This window comes from Phodopus roborovskii, unplaced genomic scaffold (assembly GCF_943737965.1).
Source record: "Phodopus roborovskii unplaced genomic scaffold, PHOROB, whole genome shotgun sequence".
In the NCBI taxonomy this organism is placed as follows: Eukaryota; Metazoa; Chordata; class Mammalia; order Rodentia; family Cricetidae; genus Phodopus; species Phodopus roborovskii.
The window spans coordinates 8,161,489-8,181,538 of record NW_026126459.1 but is presented as its reverse complement, the minus strand read 5'-3'; the positions used below and the strand labels follow the sequence as shown (position 1 = coordinate 8,181,538).

The 20,050-nt window shown below is 48.0% G+C and overlaps 1 protein-coding gene across 1 annotated transcript in view; it reads left to right on the top strand.

Annotated features, from left to right (window-relative positions):
* Positions 1 to 20,050, top strand: part of Efcab6 (EF-hand calcium binding domain 6) — a 170,281-nt gene that overhangs the window by 24,706 nt on the left and 125,525 nt on the right. Inside the window, exons 4-5 of the mRNA XM_051189518.1 lie at positions 162 to 228; positions 18,940 to 19,076. Coding sequence (XP_051045475.1) covers positions 162 to 228; positions 18,940 to 19,076 — 204 coding nt within the window. The remainder of the gene's footprint in view (positions 1 to 161; positions 229 to 18,939; positions 19,077 to 20,050) is intronic.

The following is a 20,050-nucleotide window of genomic DNA, read 5'->3' as shown; positions in this document are numbered from 1 at the left end:
TTGATAAGGGAAATGCAGCCTGGGGAAGCTCACGGTCCTGGAAAATACTCAGCATTTTACAAGAGGTGATTCAGAAAGGCTTTGGAATATCACTGTGCAGGACCAGTGTCACCATCAATTGGGGGAAATGTTAACAAAAATTGTTTTATTTTACTTTCAAGGGGAAATGGGAAGGAGGTAGACTACAAGCGGACATTCAAAGAGCTTGAAGCCCAACTGGCTGAAAAGGTAAGAGTGATTTAAAAAGATGCTTTCCTCCCCACTCTGCCAGCCCAGGCAGGTGACCCTAGTGTGGGCTTCTGGTCATGTGAGTTCTGTGAAAGAAGACACAAACTCTGGCACCCTGCCTGTCACTTTGCAGCTCTTGGCAATGACATTGACTTCTGTGTTAACTTGGGACACATATCAGCAGCTGCCTGTCCTGTCTCTGTGTCATATTTGAGCAATTTTCTCATCAGGATGAGGAAGCAACTGCTCCTGAGCAGCAAATGCCAGTCCTGAGCAGTGTAGAGAAAATAACCCGTCCAGTGCCAAGAGAGAGGTATCACAGTGAGGGGTCACTCAGCCCCAGGAGCCACTGTATGTGTTTAGATGAGATTTGGTGGCTCTGCCACTTGGTTAGGTCTCACCATGGCTGAGTGGGGGTGGGGATGCCATACTGGGCTTGGAACTGAGATGTCTTTTTAAAATGCACTAGAGCCTGTCAGTTCTGTGAACAGTTTGAGAATCATGGCTTAAATTACTTGATTCAATATGTTGGTTTGAAATTGGATGCATTTTCTTTCTTTTTTGAACTCTTCTGAGACTTCCATACATTTCAAACTCAAAAATAACCAAGAAGGCCACAAAATGTTTGCTTCCAGCTCTTGGGATTGTCCCGTCTACACCAGAGGAATCATGCAACTTATCATTTCAGAGCATTGGGTGTCCCCACTCCTGAGTCACATGGTGGGTATGAATTAGAGCCCTGGTCCTAACTCTGGTGTAGTCCATGGGTTATTCTGTAGAAATACTCAGTCCTAGTGGTAATTACTTTGGTCACATCTTTGTCTTTGTGTAAGCTGTATTCATACAGAACACTCCTGGGAAAGCCAGCTGTGTAGGATGGTCCTCCCCATCCTGGCAGCTTAAGTATCATCATGGGTGCATAGGAGGTATTACAGAGAGTCCACAGTGAATGGACATGGGTGGGTATTGTAAATATCACAGAAAAGCCCTTGCCATCCTGTGCTCACATACAAAAGGGGCACCCCTTTAGGCTTTTCTCCCCCATGGGAGCTGCAGGACAGTGAGTCTAAGCCACCACCGGCTCATGTGAGGGTAAAGGCCACCAGTAGAAGCTGAAGCTCCAGTTCTGCCTACAGCCCTGACTGTGCCAACCAAAACTAACCTCAGACCACACCATGGCCCGATTCCTCTCTTAGGTTGCTGCCATCTTCCAGCCAGGTGGCCTCAGGCTGATTCCTTGTTACTGAGTTTGTTCATGTGTCAGTGCGGACAACGGTGCCCACCATGAAGAGTGTGTGTGGTGTGTGTGACTAAAAACATCTGCGAGGAAGCCAGGCAGCTTGGAGTGGTGTCTAGCTGCTAGCTACAGCTTCTTTCTGAGGGGAGGCGGAGCCCCAGAAAACCTCATAAAACATCTCTGTTTAGCGGGGAAGGGGGGAGCAGCAGATGCCCTGCTGGCTGGGTGAAACCTAATTCCCAGGTCCTGTGAAGATCCCACTTCTGACACCAAATAAAGTGTGGGAATTAAGGTTCACTGGACTCATTTTAGGTTAAGTGAGGTTTATTTGGGGAGAATTCACTTACATATGAAGCAGATCACTGCCGCGGGTTCCCACTCCATGGATGCCACCCTCCCACCCAGATGCTATCTGCAACTCAACCAGGAAGCAAGAGAGAGAGCTGGGGTCCAGGACCCCAGACCTAGCCTCCCCTGTCAAGTCCGTTCCTGTGACCATGCCCAAATGGGCATGGTCAGTGCAACGGGTGTGGGTGGTGTGGATATCTCACTACATACATCTCTTCTACTATGCAGCGCACAGAGGACCACCCCACTGAGTATAACTAGCTGTCCACCCCTCACTCCTTTTTAGGTTCCCTGGATCCTGGTAGTGGTTACATGGTGATGCTAGAGGCTAAGAAGATGGCCATGAGGTTAATGAAATTAGGCACTTCCTGTGCCGTCCTTCCCCGGCTCAGAGAGAGTTAGTTTGTAATGAAAGAAAGCTGAATTTGGAGGTCAGATTTTCCTCGTGTGCATATGAATTTGCTTTCTGAAAGTAGCATGATAACTAGGCAGATTAGCTGGCCCCCAGAACTGGCATCCTCTCATTTTTGCATAGTGACAGCTGGTTTATCAACCTCTGCCTTCTGACTCAGACTTCCAAATGTGTTCATGGTCACCCTCATTATCCAGTTAACCCCTGGGCATTGGAGTCTTGGCCTTCATCCATCAGCCAGAGCATAGTCTGGGCTGGATGATTCCCAGGCCCAGTCTCAATTCCATGACTTTGCTGTATGGGTGGAGAGATACCACTTCCATGGGGCTCACCACTGTCAGTCAAGGGCATTCCCAGGGCAGACTCAGAAGAGCCTACCTAGTCTTGGCTTAGGTTTAGTCTGAATGCAGGTCCCTTCCACTCACCCTGAGTTCTGCCTGGACCTCACACACTCATTGCCTTGGCCATGGTCTTCGTTGTGGTCACAAAGAAGCCCTTTGGCTGAGTGTTCCTGGACCTCTATTGTATCTCTCTAGCATTTAGCTTTCCTGTTTCTGAAAACTAGGGACAGTGGGGGTCTAGAGACAAGCTGCTTAGTGCATGGGTGTGCCCTGCCTCTGATGACTAGACCCCTCCATGCCAAACCCCTAGCCTGACATGACACTAGGTGGCGCCTTCTTGGCCACATAGATAAGTAACATGTTTCCAGGTGAGGGCCAGGTGAGGCCTCTGCTTCACTAGATGGGGAGAGATGATGGGAGAGAGGGGGTGGGGAGGCAAAGGGAGGGGAGGAGAGGGAACTGACTCAAGATCAGCCAGCCTTTTCTCTGTCCTCAGGTGTGACACTTCAGGGCCATTTTCCCCATTCTTCCAACTAGTTCTAAAGGAAGGTATGCTGGTTAGTTTTAAACCACATCTTGCCACAGCCTAGAATCACGTGGGATGAGTCTTACTGGCCAGTAGGCATATCTGTCAGGGATGTCTTGATTGTTAATCTGCAAGGAGTCACCCTGAATGTAGGCAGCACCATGCCATGGGTTGGGTCCTGAATTGGGTGAGAGTGAATAAAGCAAGGAAAGCATGAGCAGCAAGCAAGGATGTGGCTCCTCTCCTTGCTCTTGACTGTGGATGTGGTAGGACCAGCCTCTTGAGTTTCTGTGTCAATTTCCCTGAAATGATGAACTGCGACCTGGATTGTGAACTAACAGAGCCTTTCTTCTTTAAGCAGCTTTTGGTCAGGGCATTTTATTACAACAACAGAAATTAGGACACAAGGGGGAAACTTCTTCCCATGCCTCACAGCTGGGGTGTGCCCCTCACCCACTTCTACCCTTGGCCTGGGAAGGAACAGGTCCTTACCAGCAGCCTGAACCAGCTCTGTGTGTCTTGCATGTGGTGGCTGGGGGCCATCCAGCAAGAGAGAGCAGGGCAGGAGGAGGAGAGGAAGTTGGTTGGGGAAGGCACCTGACCATTGGTTTTCTGTTGGATACTGATCAGTGTGTGGCTTTTGCCAGCTCTGGTTACAGTGCTCACTAGGACTATTGTAGCAGTGTGCTGAGCACCCTCTAGGACTATTTAGGAGCTTCATTGTATTGAACCTGTTTCCAGAGATTCTCACAAGGTAGGACCACTCTCATCCCATACAAATATATGGGAAACCGAGGAAGGAGTGAGCAGCCGGGCCATGAGTACACAGCTGTGGGTGGAGAAGGCCCTGAGCTACCCTCCTTTCTGGGTCTCTCAGGAAAGGTGCTGTGGCTGATTTTTGTATTCAGCAAACATGTACCTGGTCCTGCCCATAGCCAGGGTCACTCTTCATCTAAGAGTAGCATCTGTTGCCTCTACCAGAGTTGTAAACAAAGCTGCTCTGACCATGAGGTCACCTGTGTATTTGTGGGGCAGGGCTTCCCCTATACTTCCTCTGGCACCCTGTCCTTTCACACTCCTTCCCACCTTTGTGCCTGTGTCCTTGCTCTTGTCTGCCTTGTGGGTTCCAGCTTCCATTATAGGGTGCTGGATAAGTCCAAGCCTCAAACTTAGCCAGTTCATGTTTTTTGAAGCTAGGGCTTCAGCCGGACAAAAAGGAATCAAAGTGAAATGTCAGTGTATGATCAGGCTAATGGTATTGGTCTTTGCCCTGTTTTGCATTTGTGGACTCCCACATGAGGTGCAGTAGGAATGAAAGAGGCTGGTAAAGGAAGAAAATATCACCCTGTCCCTGGGTGGGGAGCACTAATAGCCATGTACACGGAATAACTAAGAAGCCCCCACATGGTTCTGCCTTGCACAGGAATGTGGCACATAGTGAGAATGGCTAGAGCTCCAGACCCTCCTCAACCTGTCACACACAAAAACAGTTCTGAACCAGAGACTGGAATTCAGGCATATGTCATTCAGTTAAGGAGGCACAAAAAGGAGAAACTGCCAAAGGCCCAGCCTGTTCACATTGTGTGGTTCTCCAAGTTAAACTCTCAAAAGGAGAAAGGGCTCGAGGGCATGGGCACTAGTGATGCTGGAACATCTGGTCGACCCAGTCAGCTGTGACTACCATGTCTGTTGAGTACTGAGTGATCCCACCCAGCATTGATGGGATTATTGTGGTGCCTCAGAATTGTAGGATGCAGCCTACATCATTTTCGAAGTAATTGGTGAATCATTCAAGTAAGCTGCCTGCTTGCTCTGTGCTCCCCCTGTGGAGAAGACACAAGAGTGAGGGGTAGGTTGTCTTTCCTAGACAGGTGAGCTTTATTTTAAAAAGGCATTTACAGAGTTGTATTTAGGACTGGAGAGATGGCTCATCTAGTGAAGTGGTTGGCTTGCAAGCATGAGGACCTGAGTTCAGCCCCCAGCATCCACTTAAGAAAGCTGATCATTTAACATATGCTCGTAATCCCCGTGCTGGGCAGGTGAAGGTTTGTCTCTGCAGCTTATTGGTCAACCATCTAGCCTGTTTATGAGTTCCAGGTCCCAGTGAAAGATCTGTCCCCCAAAAAACATGATTGGTTCCTGAGGAAGAAGGTCTGAGATTCCATGTGTACAATGTGTACATCCACTTGCCTGCATGTATACCAGTTCCTCATGAACACACACACACACACACACACACACACACACACACACACACACACAAAAGCCATGTCAGGCTGAATCCAAGGTCATTTGCTAAACCTACAGGCTTCTGGCCCCTGCTTACCCTGGCCCATCCTCCAGCTCCTGCTTCCTTGGCCCCTCTGGAGCTCTCAGTATTAATCGCCTGCTACAGCAGGTATTTGAACACATCTCCTCTTTCATCTGAAGAAAATATTAGCATATCGCAGAGCTGTTGGGACAGATTGTATCTGAGGCACTTCTTCCTCCCCGCAGAAAAGCCCATCAATCATAACCGAATATAGTGATTAATAATGTCACAGCTTCCTCCACGTGCCTCCGTGCAGCCAAATGAAGAGCAGTGCTTCCATGCTCATCTCACACCACAAAACAACCACTTGCCATTCTATCAGAAAATCATACTGAAAGTGCTTCTAGCCCAGAAGCTATTTTTGGTTGATCTATTATTAATTTACTGAAGCTTCATGAGGAAACTGTATCAAGGACTCAATTGGAATTTATAGTTATTTCAGACTAAGTTTATCTTTTTGCCTTTAAACTACATATCCTACATATGGTAAACCAATAGCATAAACAAAGGGGGATAGTCAAGTGTTTGCACAGAGTGAGGAACAGGGCAGCCAGAGTGGACATCTGAACCCCAATGTTGAGTGACCCTGAGCAAGCTGGTCTCTCCCTTATCCCCCAGACTGTTGCTTACTGGGGAAACCAGGAAATGGTGTTATTGGGTTGTGCTTCTGTGTGAGAATAGATATGAGAGCTTATCATGCAAGAGGTTCATAGAGAGCTAGAAAATTAGGAAACAGTTGCGTGTAGAAGGCACACCAATAGTAGGTGAGAAGTGAAGTGGTGGCATGTGGTTTAAAGTCCCAAGGGGAGGGTGAGCAGGCCCTGCACTGATGGAGCCCACATTTACCTCTTCTGGGGTGCTAGTCTCACAGGTATCCAGAGAAGCATCACTTCTGGCCTGCCTTGCTCAGTCATCCATATCTGGCTCTTTGGTCCCTTCTCTTAGTCTTTAACACAATGTGCTACATGAGAGCCAGAGTTTCTGTTGGAACCACAGACCAGCTCTCATCAGGCTTCAGGTGAGGATGCCCATGGGTTTTGTTACCCATGGAGAAGACATAATAATCCTAAATCCACACTGAGCTGGGAAAGCCTGCTTCTCCTCCCTTTATCCCCCTAGACAGTTTTCTTCCTGGAAACTTGTTCCAGGTAATATCCCCAAACCCCACACTAGGCAGTTCTGCCTTTCTTCTCATTGATTTTGAGACTAAGAAGCATGGTGTCTTAGTCACTGTTCTATTGCTGTGAAGAGACACCATGGCCACGGCAACTCTTATAAAGGGAAGCACTTCACTGGGGCTGCCTTACAGTATGAGAGGCTCAGCCCATTATCATCATACAGGGAGCATGCATGATATTGGAGCAGTGACTGACAGCTACGTGCTGATCCACAAGCTGAAAGAGGCAGTGAGAATCTGGGCCTGACATGAGCTTTTGAAACCTCAAAGCACCCTCCAGACCCCTGTCCCCCCCCACTCCCTCCAACAAGGCCACACCTAATCCTTTTAATTCTGTCAAAGAGTTTAACTCCCTGATGACCAAGAACTCAAATATATGAGTTATGGGGACCATTCTTATTCAAACTACCACATGCTTAGTCACACAAGCTTTGTATGGCCCTTTTTTTTCCTCTTAAAAGTTTTTTAATTTTTTGATGTGTTTAAGTGTTTTGCCTTCATATATACATCTGTGTGTCACATACACGCTTGGTACCCATGGAGGCCAGAAGATCCTTTGTAACTACAGTTTCTTCCTTCCTTTCTTTCTTCCTTTTCTCCTCCTTCCTTCCTTTCTTTTGGTTTTTGGTTTTTTGCTTTTGTTGTTGATGTTGCTGTTGGGACAGGGTTGCATTATGTAAGTGCTCTGCCTGTCTTGGAACTTGCTTTGTAGGCCAGGCTGGCCATGGACTCACAGAGGTCCCTTGCCTCTGCTACCCAGTGCTGGAATTAGAGGCATGCAGTTGTGAGCTGCCATGTGGTTGCTGGGAATCATGCTGGTTCTCTGGAAGAGCAACCTGTGTCTTAACCACAGAGCCATCTCTCCATCCCCTCATTAGCATTCCCCAGAGATGTTATCTGAGAATGCACCTTCAACACTCAGACTTCTGGCAAGTGTTTGCTTCTTTATGAGTGGACTACATCTCATGGCTGTGGCACCTTCTCTGTGTCACTCAGATGCACTGAACAGCTCCTACTAACTGACATAAGACATACACTCAGCAAATGCTGATTGGATGCTATGGTGTGGAGAACAGCTCATGTACCTTGGAGTGTTTGGGAACAGCTGATGATAAAAGCAGATGGGAGTCAGGAATAGCTTTTGGGGACAAAGTGAGAATGACTTGGGAAACTGTGATGGGGCACAGTGGAGACAAGGTTGGGTATAGAGAAAAGATAATCCTGTGGCTGTTCTGAGGCAACCTGTGATCTAAAGACAGATGGGACAGGGTCTGTTTCCAAAGTGAGGCTGGGGAAAAAGTAGAAGGCCAGATGTAAACACTGATGTGTGGAACAGGAAAGGGCTAGATTGAAGGTCTCTGGTGTGAGGGCATGGCCCTGGGGATGTGAAGGTGTGTAGTATCATGGGGGAGCCTTGCAGAGGACCAAATGGAATTGGGATGCCTGTGAGGAGGCCTTTGAAACCACTGGCCATATTTTCTCCTTGGGCTGTATTTGCTGAGTATGTGCTGGGGAATGGAGACCAGGTGGTGACAGGTGACTTGAGACTAAGACCTGATCCTTGCCCCCACCCCAACACATAAAGTCAATGCAGGAACACAAGCCCTGATAGAGGATGGTGGTCTGTTGTTTGTTTGAGATTATAATATAACTACATAATTTTTCCCCTTTCCTTTCCTCCCCCCAGGCTTTCATGTATACTTTTTGCTGTCTTTCAAATTCATAGCCTTTTTTCATTAATTGTTGTTACTACATAAATGCATATACTCATACAAAATATACACATACACACATATCTCCAAATGTATAGGTACAACTTGTTCAGTCTGTATAATATTACTTATATATGTGTTTTCAGGTAGTGGATAACGAATTGGTGTGCTCTTCCCTGGAGGAGACGATTTCTCTTGCTCTCAGTATCCCTTGGTTGCTGGTAGTTCTTTGGGTAGGGTTGAGGCTTCATGAGCTTTCCAGTCCACATTCACATGTTTATTGGTGTTATCTTTGTTAAGGTCATGTTTATACAGTTTTGTTGGTGAAACTTTGTGGGTGTAGCTTCTAGCATTCCAAGAAGACACAATCTCACAGCATCCTCTCCAGTCCTCCTGCCCCCTCTTCTATAATGTTTGCTGAGTCTTGGGTACAGGAGTTGTTTTGTGCATACATCAATTAATACTGTGCTGCACAACTCCATTTTGATGGTTGTGGTTTTCTGTAGCGATTTCTGTCTTTTGGAAGAGAAATTTCCTTGATGAATTGTGGTATTCTGTTTTTCACTGGTTACCTCATCACCTTGAATGAGAAGATTTAATTCTGAATAAACCAATTTTGGTTGCTATGTGGAAGCCAGCTGAGGGACATGGATAGTGGGCCTTGTGGGTTCATCAGAGGAGGAAAGACCATTGGGTGTCTTAGAGCACAATGTGTGGCAGGCTGAGCCTGGCCTGAAGAAGAGTAAGACTCCAGGGATCTGTGTTTACCATATACTCCCAAGTCTGAACAACCAGGAAGAAGGTGGAAAGACAGAGTGGGGTTTGGAGACACTACCTGAAACAATTTTCCAGGAAAAAAGGTGTTCAGGGGCTGAAGGGAGAAGATGAAGGCTTTCCTGGCCCAGTGTGCCCTGAGTGAACCTAGGTTCTTGCCCAAGATATGCTATATCAGATGCAGTTCTCTGTCTCATCCATCCAGCTCCCCATGCTGAACATGGGATGCCATCTTGTCTCTCCTTCCCTTCCCTCTCCACCTCAGCTGTCACCAGGTCCATAGACCCGGTTCCCTGAGTCTGCCACATCTTCCTTCTTTAGTGCTGTTTGCCTGAGTCTTATGGGTTCATGGAGACACTGGTGAATTGAAGTCTAAGCATCACTGCAGAGGCCCAGGCATGGCTGCAGAGACCCAGGCATCACTGCAGAGACCCAGGCATTGCTAAGGCACCATTCTGGCTCTCTCTACATGTTGCCCAGGAATAGGCAGGCAGAGGAACTGCTTGGAACATGCCCAGGGAGATGACAGGGCTTATCTTTGCCTGTTTTGGACAGGATTCTGGCTTTCTCATGTTCAGGATGCTAGGATTAGCTCAGGTCTTGGCAGCACCCAGTACTGGGTCTATCAGAAAACTTTTCCTGAGTAGCCCCCTTGGGTGTGCTTGCTTGCTTCTGAGCAGGGCCTTCTGTAATGATGTGCAGCCAGAAGTAGGTATCAGGTAGGGGGGAGTCCAGTCGTCCCTTCTGTGAGGCTGTGTCCTGAGTGAGCTGGGGTCTGAATGTAGGCTGCATGAGAAGGAGAGCCAGGCATGCCCTAGGAGGCAGAGGCAGAAGAATTGCTGTAAGTGCAATGTCAACTCTATATTGTAATTTCCAAGTCTGCCAAAGGTTACATAATGAGACTGTATTTTAGTAACAATAACATCTAAAACCTTTTAAAAGAAGAGAAGGAAGGAAGGAAGGAAGGAAGGAAGGAAGGAAGAAAGGAAGGAAGGAAGGAGAAACAGGGAGGAGGAGACCTGGCACCCTTGGGTCCCTTGGTAGATGGGCATGGGCCTTTTGTCATGGGTCTCCTAGGCTATACATCTTGGGTGAGCATCTTAACACTGAAAATGAAATGTAGGCTTTGTGTGTGGTCACAGAGCACACAGCAGCAAGCCTCCCTGTTTACTTCCCTGTGGGGACACCAGGCTTTTGTTCCATCACAGGAACTGCAACTTCTGGGTTTCTTTCATTTGCCTTTCTCTTTTTGTCTGCCCTCTTTTCTCCATTGCCATGGCTTCCATTCAGATGTCTTTTTATGTACTCTTGTTCAGTTTTGGTAGAGTCAGGGTATGCATATGCTCAATAAATAAATGCAACGTCTTTGTGCCCACGGGTGTGTGTGGGGGGTGAGCGCTAGAGTGTGGAGAGCCCAGGGACTCTCAGGCAGACAGGCAAAGGCTTTGTTAGAGGTGAGCAATGCCTGGGCCGCCACTCCCCCACACGTCCCCGAGCTGCGAGTCTGTGTTTATGAGGCTCTGAATGCAGTCTAATTTTTTCCTATCTGGTTTGGCTCATCTCTACCAGCTGGTAAATAGGAAATGTTCACGGTAGGAAGCCAATACTCCTCAGAGTGTAAACAGATGGAATCGATATAAAGTGACAAGTCAGACTGCGTTGCTGAGAACGCGGAGCCAAAACTCAGAACATAACCGTCAAGCGCCTACTCCGTTCCAGTTCATTTAGCCCTGAGTAGTGCTTCATATCTACACAGCTGTGTTGTTCTTTTCTCCCCCTTCCTTTCTTCTGGGCTGATAATGACAATTTCAAAGAAAAACTTTAATTAAAGATTTTATACAAAATAGCCAAAAGTAGAATAATAAGGAAAATGAGCATTGATGTGTTTATTGTAAGAGGGACCCTTTTTTTGTGGTCTCATTTCAAAATGTTCACTTGTTCAATTTGAAATGAGTCTGGTGGTGGTGACAGAAAGGTGGCAGACAGACAGCAGTGGCTGTTGAACACTCTCTTGCACACTGCAGGGAGCCAAGACAGGGGCAGTAGCTGCTCCCCACCCTGGAGCTCAGTCTGCAGGCTGCCTCCCCCATCTCTCTCTCTCTCCTCTTTCTCTCTCTCTCTTTCCTCTCTCTCTCTCTCTCTCTCTCTCTCTCTCTCTCTCTCTCTCTCTCCCTCTCTCTTTCTTTCTCTCTCTCCCTCTATGCAGCTCTTGACCCCCTTCTGTCAGAACTAGGAAGGAAGAGGTGGATTCAAGAGAGGGACTGTTGGCCAGTAGGTCAGATAACTGGGAAGCCCGTAGGTCGGTGCACTTGACTAGTCTGCAGTTTTGTTCTGGCAACAGCCTCCCCATAGCCAGGCTGGTAGAGTAAGTCCCTTTAAAGTCTGCCCCTTTAAAGTCTAGTTGCTTATAGCCAGGTGTGATGGCATGTGCTTGTAAACCCAATCCTGGCCAGACAGAGACAGGTGGCTCCTTCAGCCTTGGGTTGGCTGGCCAGCTCCAAGCCAGTCAGACCCTTCCTTAAAACCCAAGGTGAATACCTGAGGTGATTCTTGTCTTCTGGCCTCCCCACACCTGTCCATGTACACATACGCACGCACGCACGCGCACACACACACACACACACACACACACACACACACACACACACAAAGTCTGGGTGGCCTTATTTATTTGGGCTTGCGGCTTTCTTTTCCAGAGCTCATACTGTGTACAAAGCATTTGGAACAAAGCCCCGCAGAGTAATAACGAGTAATAACGCATCCACTGCAGGCAGTTTGCAGAGCTGTCTGAGCTCAGTGGGGGACAAATAGGAAGCAGTTGGATTTTCCTCCTCAAGCCGCTCTGCAGGCCTACACAGATCTCCTCTTTTTGTCACTGAGGGATGCCTTTGGTGGGTCTCCTGGTTTTCTGATCACATGTAGATGTAAACCAGGCCAGTGCAGGCCTGAGGGTTAGAGGTCTCCGTCACATAGAAGTTCAGGATGTCCTTTATCTGTTTCTGGTGTCCTCAGGTCATAGAGTCTGTGACCCAGAAGGGGATAGTGAGCAAGGACCTACCTCCTTGCTTGTCTTCTCTGGGAAGTGAAGTCTTAGGAGCCTCAAAACTGTGTGGGTGCCTAGCTCCATTCTCTCATCTCCTCAGCCCACATGCCTGGTGGTCTATCCATAAGCTCCTACTGCTGGGGCCCCTCATCTGACCAGCAGCTTTGGGAACAGGAGTGTACAGATTGCTGCCTTTCCTGGTGTCCATTTAACCATGGAGACTTCAGGTGTCCTGTCCATGTACATGCCACCATCAGGGAGGCTGCCAGCATTATTCGACCCCTTCACTGGACTTGCTCTCAGTTCTTCTACCAAGAGGATGCTGAGCAGGTCCCCAAGTCTAACAGAAGTGAGATGCCTGACTACCCTGCTTCCAGGGATCTGCCCATCTGTACAAGATTCCCTTAGATCACCCAGGTTATTCTTTATGTGTGTTTCAATCGCTGCCCATCATCCATCCTCTCACTCAACCATCCATCTATCTAGTTAGCCAGCCAACTTGCCACTATCCATCATATATCCACCTGCCTGTGTATCCATCCATCCTCCATTCATCACCCATCCATCTAGTCAGCCAGCCACTACCATCAGTCTATCCACCTATCCACCCACCCAGTCAACCATCCATCCATCCATCCAGCCAGCCAGCCAGCCAGGCAACTAGTCATTACCCATTAGTCTACCCACAAATTCATCTGTTCATCTGTCTACCTATCTAACCACACATATGTATGTACATACATACATACACAGTCAGCCATCCAGCCACCTACTCTTATCCATCCACATCTGTCATCTGTCTATCATCTAGCTAACTAGCCATTATCTACTAATCTACAGTTTGTTAACCAAGCCATCAATTCACCTATATATCCATTCATCCATACAGTCAGCTATTACTCATCAGTCTATCCACAAATCCATCTATCAATATTTATCCACCAGCCAACTAGCTATTATCCTTCAGTCTACCTATCTACCTACTTACCCACATATCCATTTATCACCCAACTGTAATTCATCATCCATCCACCTACCAACTTATTTACCTATATATGCCATCTACCTATAGACCTACTTACCTATATATCCAAGCCACTACCCATCCATCATTTATCTGTTCAGCCAGCCAACTAGCCATTATCTAATCTATCCACCCCTCCATCAATCTGGGATGGTTACTATTGTCAGTTTTATAGGATCTAGAATCACCTGGGAGATAAGCTCTGGGCATGCCTATGAGATACTAGCTAGAATGGATTGATGTGGGAAGACCTACCTTGACTATTGGCAGCAGCATCCCATGGGCTGGGTCCTGGACTGATTGTAAAGGGGAGATCCTCTTAAAAGTCATCTAAATGCTTCACAGGGCAACTTTAAATCCTGATCCTTTATTTAAAAAAAAAAATCTAGTGGTCATTTCCTCATCTTCACTTCTGTGTGAAAAGAGGCTTTGTTTTAACATTTGGGTTAAGGGATCTTGGTTTACAGCTACACACTTCAGAATGCTGGGCCCTCTCTCCTGGTAGAAGAGCTCAGAGACTTCGATGCTGGGTTATGGTGCGGGGCTGGGTGGAGCAGCACAAACTCAAGACTTCTTGACAGTATCCCACCTCACACAGGGCTCAGAGAGCTGAGGAGGAGCTGGGATGAGGTCTGTTCCCAGGGGATGAAGCGGTGATCAGGAAAGAAACGCTTAGGACAGCTTCTTGGCAAAAGCCTCTCACATAATTCTGTGTTAGGTACTCTCCTGTTGTAACTAGCAGTGTTTGGGTCTTTGTAGCCCTTGACCTCCTGATCCTCCTGGCTGTACCTCTCAAGTGCTGCAATTACAGATGCGAACCCTCACAAAGGGGCAAAACTGATGTGTTTTGTTTTTGTGACAGTACATAGCCCAAGCTGGTCTCAAACCTGTGACATTTCACCTATTCCACATGCCTCAGCCACTGGAGTACCTGGCTGTCAGCTATCTGCTTTAAATCCTCTGCACTTCTTCTCTGTGCATGTTTCTCCCCTGAAATGCCTTCACTGTTCAGTTGTCTGCAAGGGATGTGTGGGTGGGAGAGCAGAATGCCCAATGATCGTATACTGCAGAGGGTCAGGGAGGATGGAGTAGATCTGGTCTTTGTGTCCCCAGGATCTTTCCAACCTGCTGCCTGGGTCCTGGTAGGGAAATCAGCCCCAACAATATGTAAATGAGTAGGCATGGCTGAATCCTTTACATTTATTTGTAGACACTGAAATTGGAAATTCACATTACTTCATATGACATGCAATAGATTCTTTATTTGATTTTCCCCCAACTATTTGAAACTGCTAAAACCAATTTTAGCTTTCAGATATGTAAACTTGGTTGGCAAGCAGTGGTTTCACATACTTGCATGGAAGTTAGGTTTCCATTAGGAATGGAGACCAGCACAGAGGCAAACATCAGGAAGGCTGACCTGTTGGGGTAGGCATGAGGTCCATACCTTGCTCTCTGAGAAGTGTGCTGGTTTTGAACAGGGCAACTAGGAGTAGCAACCCCTCTTTTTGTAACTAGTATCTACTCCTCCCCAGTGTGACACCAGGGCCTTGGGAAGGGCTACAACAGACAGCATAGTCAGACAGGGAGTGGACATGGCCCTCCTTCCCTCAAGGGAGACTACTCATCTAATTCTGACCAGATTTACACAGGATATCCAGGTCAGCATCAGGGGACACTGCCAAGGTAGACGAGCAATTAGGAAAGCTGGGGAGAAGGTACCAGACTTCCCTTGTTAGTTTTTATACCTGGAGCCACTTGGGAAGAGGGCACATCAGTTGAAGAGTTTCCTGAATCAGATCGGGCTTTGACTATGTCTATGAGAGTGTTTAGTTGCTACCTGCTGTGGGAGGACCCAGCCCACTGTGAGCAGCACCATCCTTAAGCAGCTGAACATAAGCAAAGAGCAAGCCAGTAAGCAGATTTCCTCTGTGATTCCTGCTTCAGTTCCTGCCCGACTTCCCTCAGTGGTAGACTGGGACCCGGAAATAGACACTGAAATAAACCGTGTCCTTCTTCAGTAGCTTTGGATCAGAGTATTTCCCCACAGCAACAGAGAAGCAATCCCTGCCTCACTGGACAGCAGAGGACGGGGGAAGTCTCTCTGGATAACAGTTACAGCATGCAAAGCCCAGGCAGTACTGAGTCCCAAGGGTACCACTGCAGATTAGAGCAGGGCTATTTTCCATACAGGTGCAAAGAGAAATGAAGCAAGTGGTCAAACAGGCTGAAGGTATGCCCAGGCATCTCTCTGAGCAGATGCTGTGTGGCCAAGACACAAGTGAGGGCTGGGCAGGAGCTAGCCAGCAGAAGAGACCAGAGCTATGAAAGTGTTTATTTGCTTGCTATTGTGAGCAAGGGTGAGGGTGGGCTCACCGCTAGAGCAGAGGAAGGGAGACAGAGAGGCCAGGATCATTAAGGGTTTTGTAGTATTCCAGCACAGAGAAATGCTCCTGGCTTGTGGGAATTCCAAGTCACTAACACTGACAGGGGAGGTGTAATGGTGGGGCAGGGTAGGGCTGGGCCCTCATTGTTTGCTTTCTTGTTCCTGTGGTCTTCTCTCCAACCCCATCCTGACCAGTCCTGCTCACCATGGCCCTCACTCAGTTGCCTTCACTAAGCCTTACCATCTGTAGCTTCTGTGGCTGATGCCAAACTTGCGTCTGACAAGTGATAGGAAACTTGGAGAAGTACCTCAGGTGGGCATGAGCTCTGTGCCAGGCTTGCGGCTTGCGGCTCTCCATGTAGGGGACCCATATGGGTTGCCATGGGGCTGTAAAGCAGGGTGTCACTCCTGTCCTCCTCCGCGTTCCCAGAAGAGGAGGACAGGCACTTAGCAGCAGAGACGATGCTACAGTGCTTCTTGGCCCTGGGAGCAATTGCTGTGGGTATCTGGAGCTCCATCTTTAGACTCAGGGATGGAGTGGATGTGCAGGCTAGTCTGTGCTTTCCCCAATCAGGGTCACTCATGTGCTCTGGCTATTAGAAGACCGTGGGCTGTGGTGAATTCAGCATGTGGTTTTCCAATTGGCAGTCAGTGATCCTATGATGGTTGTCATATGGACAGCAATCAAATGCCGTGGTTACATCTTTTAACTGGGCCAGAGCCATTAGATCCCTGATAGGTCAGAGAAGGCCCTTGCAGTTAGACCACAAGGCTTCCCCGGCATATTTCTTTTTTTCCAGGCAGGCAAGAAGGATCGTCATTCATTCCCGCACATGTTTCCTGAGCATGAACATTCCACCCAATGGCACCCTAGACCCCAGGACTAGCAGGGAGAGAGCTCTCCTGAAGTGTTGCTAATGTGTTCTGAGGGACCACAGAGACAACAAGGGTCCTGTGAGCTTCCAAGGATTCTTCTAGAAGTGCAGGAAAGTGCTGAGGGGCTATCCAGATGGGCTGGATGTGAGTGAGTATAGAGAAAAGGCAGTATATCTGCCATCCACGGGGTGGGAGGGTGTGGGAAGCGCTGCTCCAGCGTGGCAAATCTGAGGGTCCCTGGCATGTAACAGATAAGTGTTGGATATTCATATCTGGGCTCAGCTATATTCTCCATAAAGCAAACAGCCAGCCTGGCAAGGAGGGGGCAGGACATACGACATAAAGATTGGGAAAGTGTGAAGAAGGTGGGAATGGGGTTGGATATTGGTTCCATGGGGACCCTTGCCTAGCGTATGCAAAGTCTTGGGTTCAATTCTGAGCATAGGAATGTGTGTATGCATATGTGGCTCTCTCTCTCTCTCTCTCTGTGTGTGTGTGTGTGTAAGAGAGAGAGAGGGTATGTGTGTGTAAGGGAATATGTGTGTAAGGGAGTGTGTGTGTGTGTGTGTGTGCGCGCGCGCGCGTGCGCTCGTGTGTGCACTATGGCAGCAAAGAAGGATCATAATGCAGTACCCAATCCTGGTGGAATGAGAGTTCTGAGTTAAGGGGAGAGGAAGCACTTATTGGTACATTTCTCTCCAGGCACATCAGGCCTCCTGGGAGAGTCTGGGAGAGCGGCTGAAGAGATGGCTCAGCCATTAAGAACATGCACTGTCCTCGGAGAGGACTGGCGTTTGATTCCCAGTCCCCATAGCAGATGGCTCACAACTGTCTATACCCCCCCCACACACACACACACAACTATGGGATAGGCCATGGACTGAATCCACTCAAGGTTGGGGAGGTAGAGAGAAGGGGGGTCATGTATTGGAGGGGTGCTGATGAGGAAGAATAGGGAGTGAGGGCACAGAGGAGAGGGTTGGAATTGCAAGCAGGGGACCGAGTGGGGCAAGGCTGGTGGGCTTTAGGTAGTGGAAGTGGGGGCCCTAGAAGGCCAAGGGAGCAAGCACCTTGATCTGCAGGGTCAGTGGCTGTTGGTACAAAGATGGCACAGAGCTTGTGTAGAAACCATGGCTTCGGGAAGTGAGCTCAGGCGTCAGAGGATGGTCTTGCATAGACACACAGGGCTTAGATAGCCCTGGCAGGAGAGTCTGGTGACACAATTAGAGGGGTGGTGCAGTAGGCGGAGGGACAAGTGGCCAGGGTGAGGCAGAGGCAAGGGCTGGAAGCAGCTCCAGAACACCACTCACCCTACCCAGGTCCTGACTCCTCATGGAAGATGGCTGCCCTGGGGAGGCTGCAAGAGAGATTGTCCTATGGATAGGTTCTGTCAGCCTTGGACAGCATAGGAACATGTAGGGAAAGGGAATCCACCTGCTATCTAGCAGTTCTCCCCACTCTTTGAGGCTTGCTAAATCCAGGCCGGACATGCTGGATCTGCTCCTGTGAGTGTAAAAACAGATCCCTTAGGATCCAGCCCTCTCACCGTTTCTCTCTCTCCCGACTGTGCCAGTGCCTCCTGTCCCCACTCTGGGGTCACCCACCCCTGCCAGCTCAATGCCACCTCCTGCAGGAAGCCTCCCAGACTACACTAACCAGAAGTGTTTATGCTCCTCTGAAGGCCCATGCCTCTACCCGCCTGGTATCTGGCTCTCACTCCCAGCTGCTGTTTTCCTCTGCTGACACTGTGTTTGCATGTCTAGCCTTCCTTCAGGGGAGTGCCACGAAAAGACAGGCTGGAGCTGAAAGATGGCACCGTGTTGTCTAGCTGCATGCTGCTGAGTCAGGTCTCCTTGGACCTCAGTTTTTATATCTGAAAATGCAGATTTGGTGGGATGGGAGCACTTGCTAATAGGGCTATGTGTTCTCAAATGAGCCCCATAGAAGTCTAACTGGATGAAGACCTGCTCCCCGCCCTTGCTTCTTTCCCTACCAAACACCTCACACAGTGACTCTCCTTTGCTGAATTCAGAGATTATTGCAAAACTTTTCTGTGGTATCTTAAAAAAAAAATTGGGAGGTTGAAATAGACCGTCAGATTTTCTAGCTAGCAGTAAAAATAGTTCGCATATGGCCATGAAAAGCAAAAATCACACAAGTCCAGCTATGCCAGGACTAGTTTTTCAGCATCAATTAACAAAAAAAAGATTTTTTTTTCATACAGCCCTAAAAAGGGATGAATTGTGTATGAGACTTACTGCTTTACATTAAAAAGAGTTTTTTTTTTAACTTACTAAGACCATTTACTGAGACAATTGCCTTGCAAACTCTCAATATATGCAAAGTGTTCTTTTTTCCAAAGATGTCATTGTGCAATGTGTACTGCTGAGAATCTTTGAAAACATATTATTTTACAAGAAGTAGTAAAAAAAAAAAAAAAAAAAAAAAAAAGCTTCCACACAATTTGTTAGCATTTGAGTTTTTACGATTTTACGATCAGATAGGGCCTCTTGACTCTTCCAAAAATCCCTCTTTATTATGTAGATCTTCCGAAACATGAAGACCATGAAGAAAGCCTTCCAGCTCATCGATGTCAACAGCACAGGCAAGGTGCAGTCCCAAGAGCTGAGACGGGTCCTGGAGACATTCTGCCTGAAGATGAAGGATGAGGAGTATGAGATGTGAGTGGCAAGGCCAGAGAGGCTGGGATGATCCATGCAGCCAGGGCCTGCCTGGGTCAAATGACGAAAGCAGGTTGATGGGTCCCTCCCTCCATCTTCATTTTGGACATTTCTCCCAAATTCATAAGGCTGTGAACTCAAAAGTGGGACCTAGTGTCTCTTACTCCTTGAGCAGGCACGACCAAACGTCTTTCAGATCTAAACACAGGATACTGACTAACCCATTGCCTGTTGTCACTCTTTTCTATTTAGTGTCCCCATTGTGTATGTTTTCAATCCATAGCAAGTTTGACTCCAGGCCTGGGGCAAAGAGAAGAGGCCAGTGTAGAGATTCACTGTTGGTGCCCACTATGGGCTCTGCCTCCTCACACAATGACTCCAACACCCTTCTCCTTTATGGACATTATTCCTGGGACAGCAGGTTGTGACAGAGGATGGGGACTCACATAAAGCATTTATCTGCTTCCTGGCACTTGTCAGATGTCACCACCTGCTCTGACTCAGGTTACACCACGGCACTCAAGGTATAGACTCAGGATGCTTGTCTCCTGCCCTGCGTGAGTTCCAAGTGAGAAGCACTGGAGGAGGGCCCTGTGGTGCTTCTTTATGAATGCCCAGCTGAGAGGGTGCTCTCCTCCTGCTCTTTCCCAGCCCAACTCTAAGCAGAGTGGCTGCCCTGGGCCTTAGCTCCATTTCCTGGGGTGTCAGTTACCCACAGTTCACTGGTCCAAAAGTACTCCGTGAAAGAGTCCTAAAATAAATAGTTCATGTATTCCGAATGCCTTCTATCATAGAGTAGCATCTTGTCCCCCCTTTAAGTATTCTTGTTAATGTCTAAGTATGCTTATGAATTAACAGGAAAAAAATAATACATAATACAAACAGACACACATGTGTACATATGTAGAGAGATGGTTCAGTGTCACATGATTTCAGGCATCCACTTGTGGGCCTAGGCTCATGTCCTAGTGACT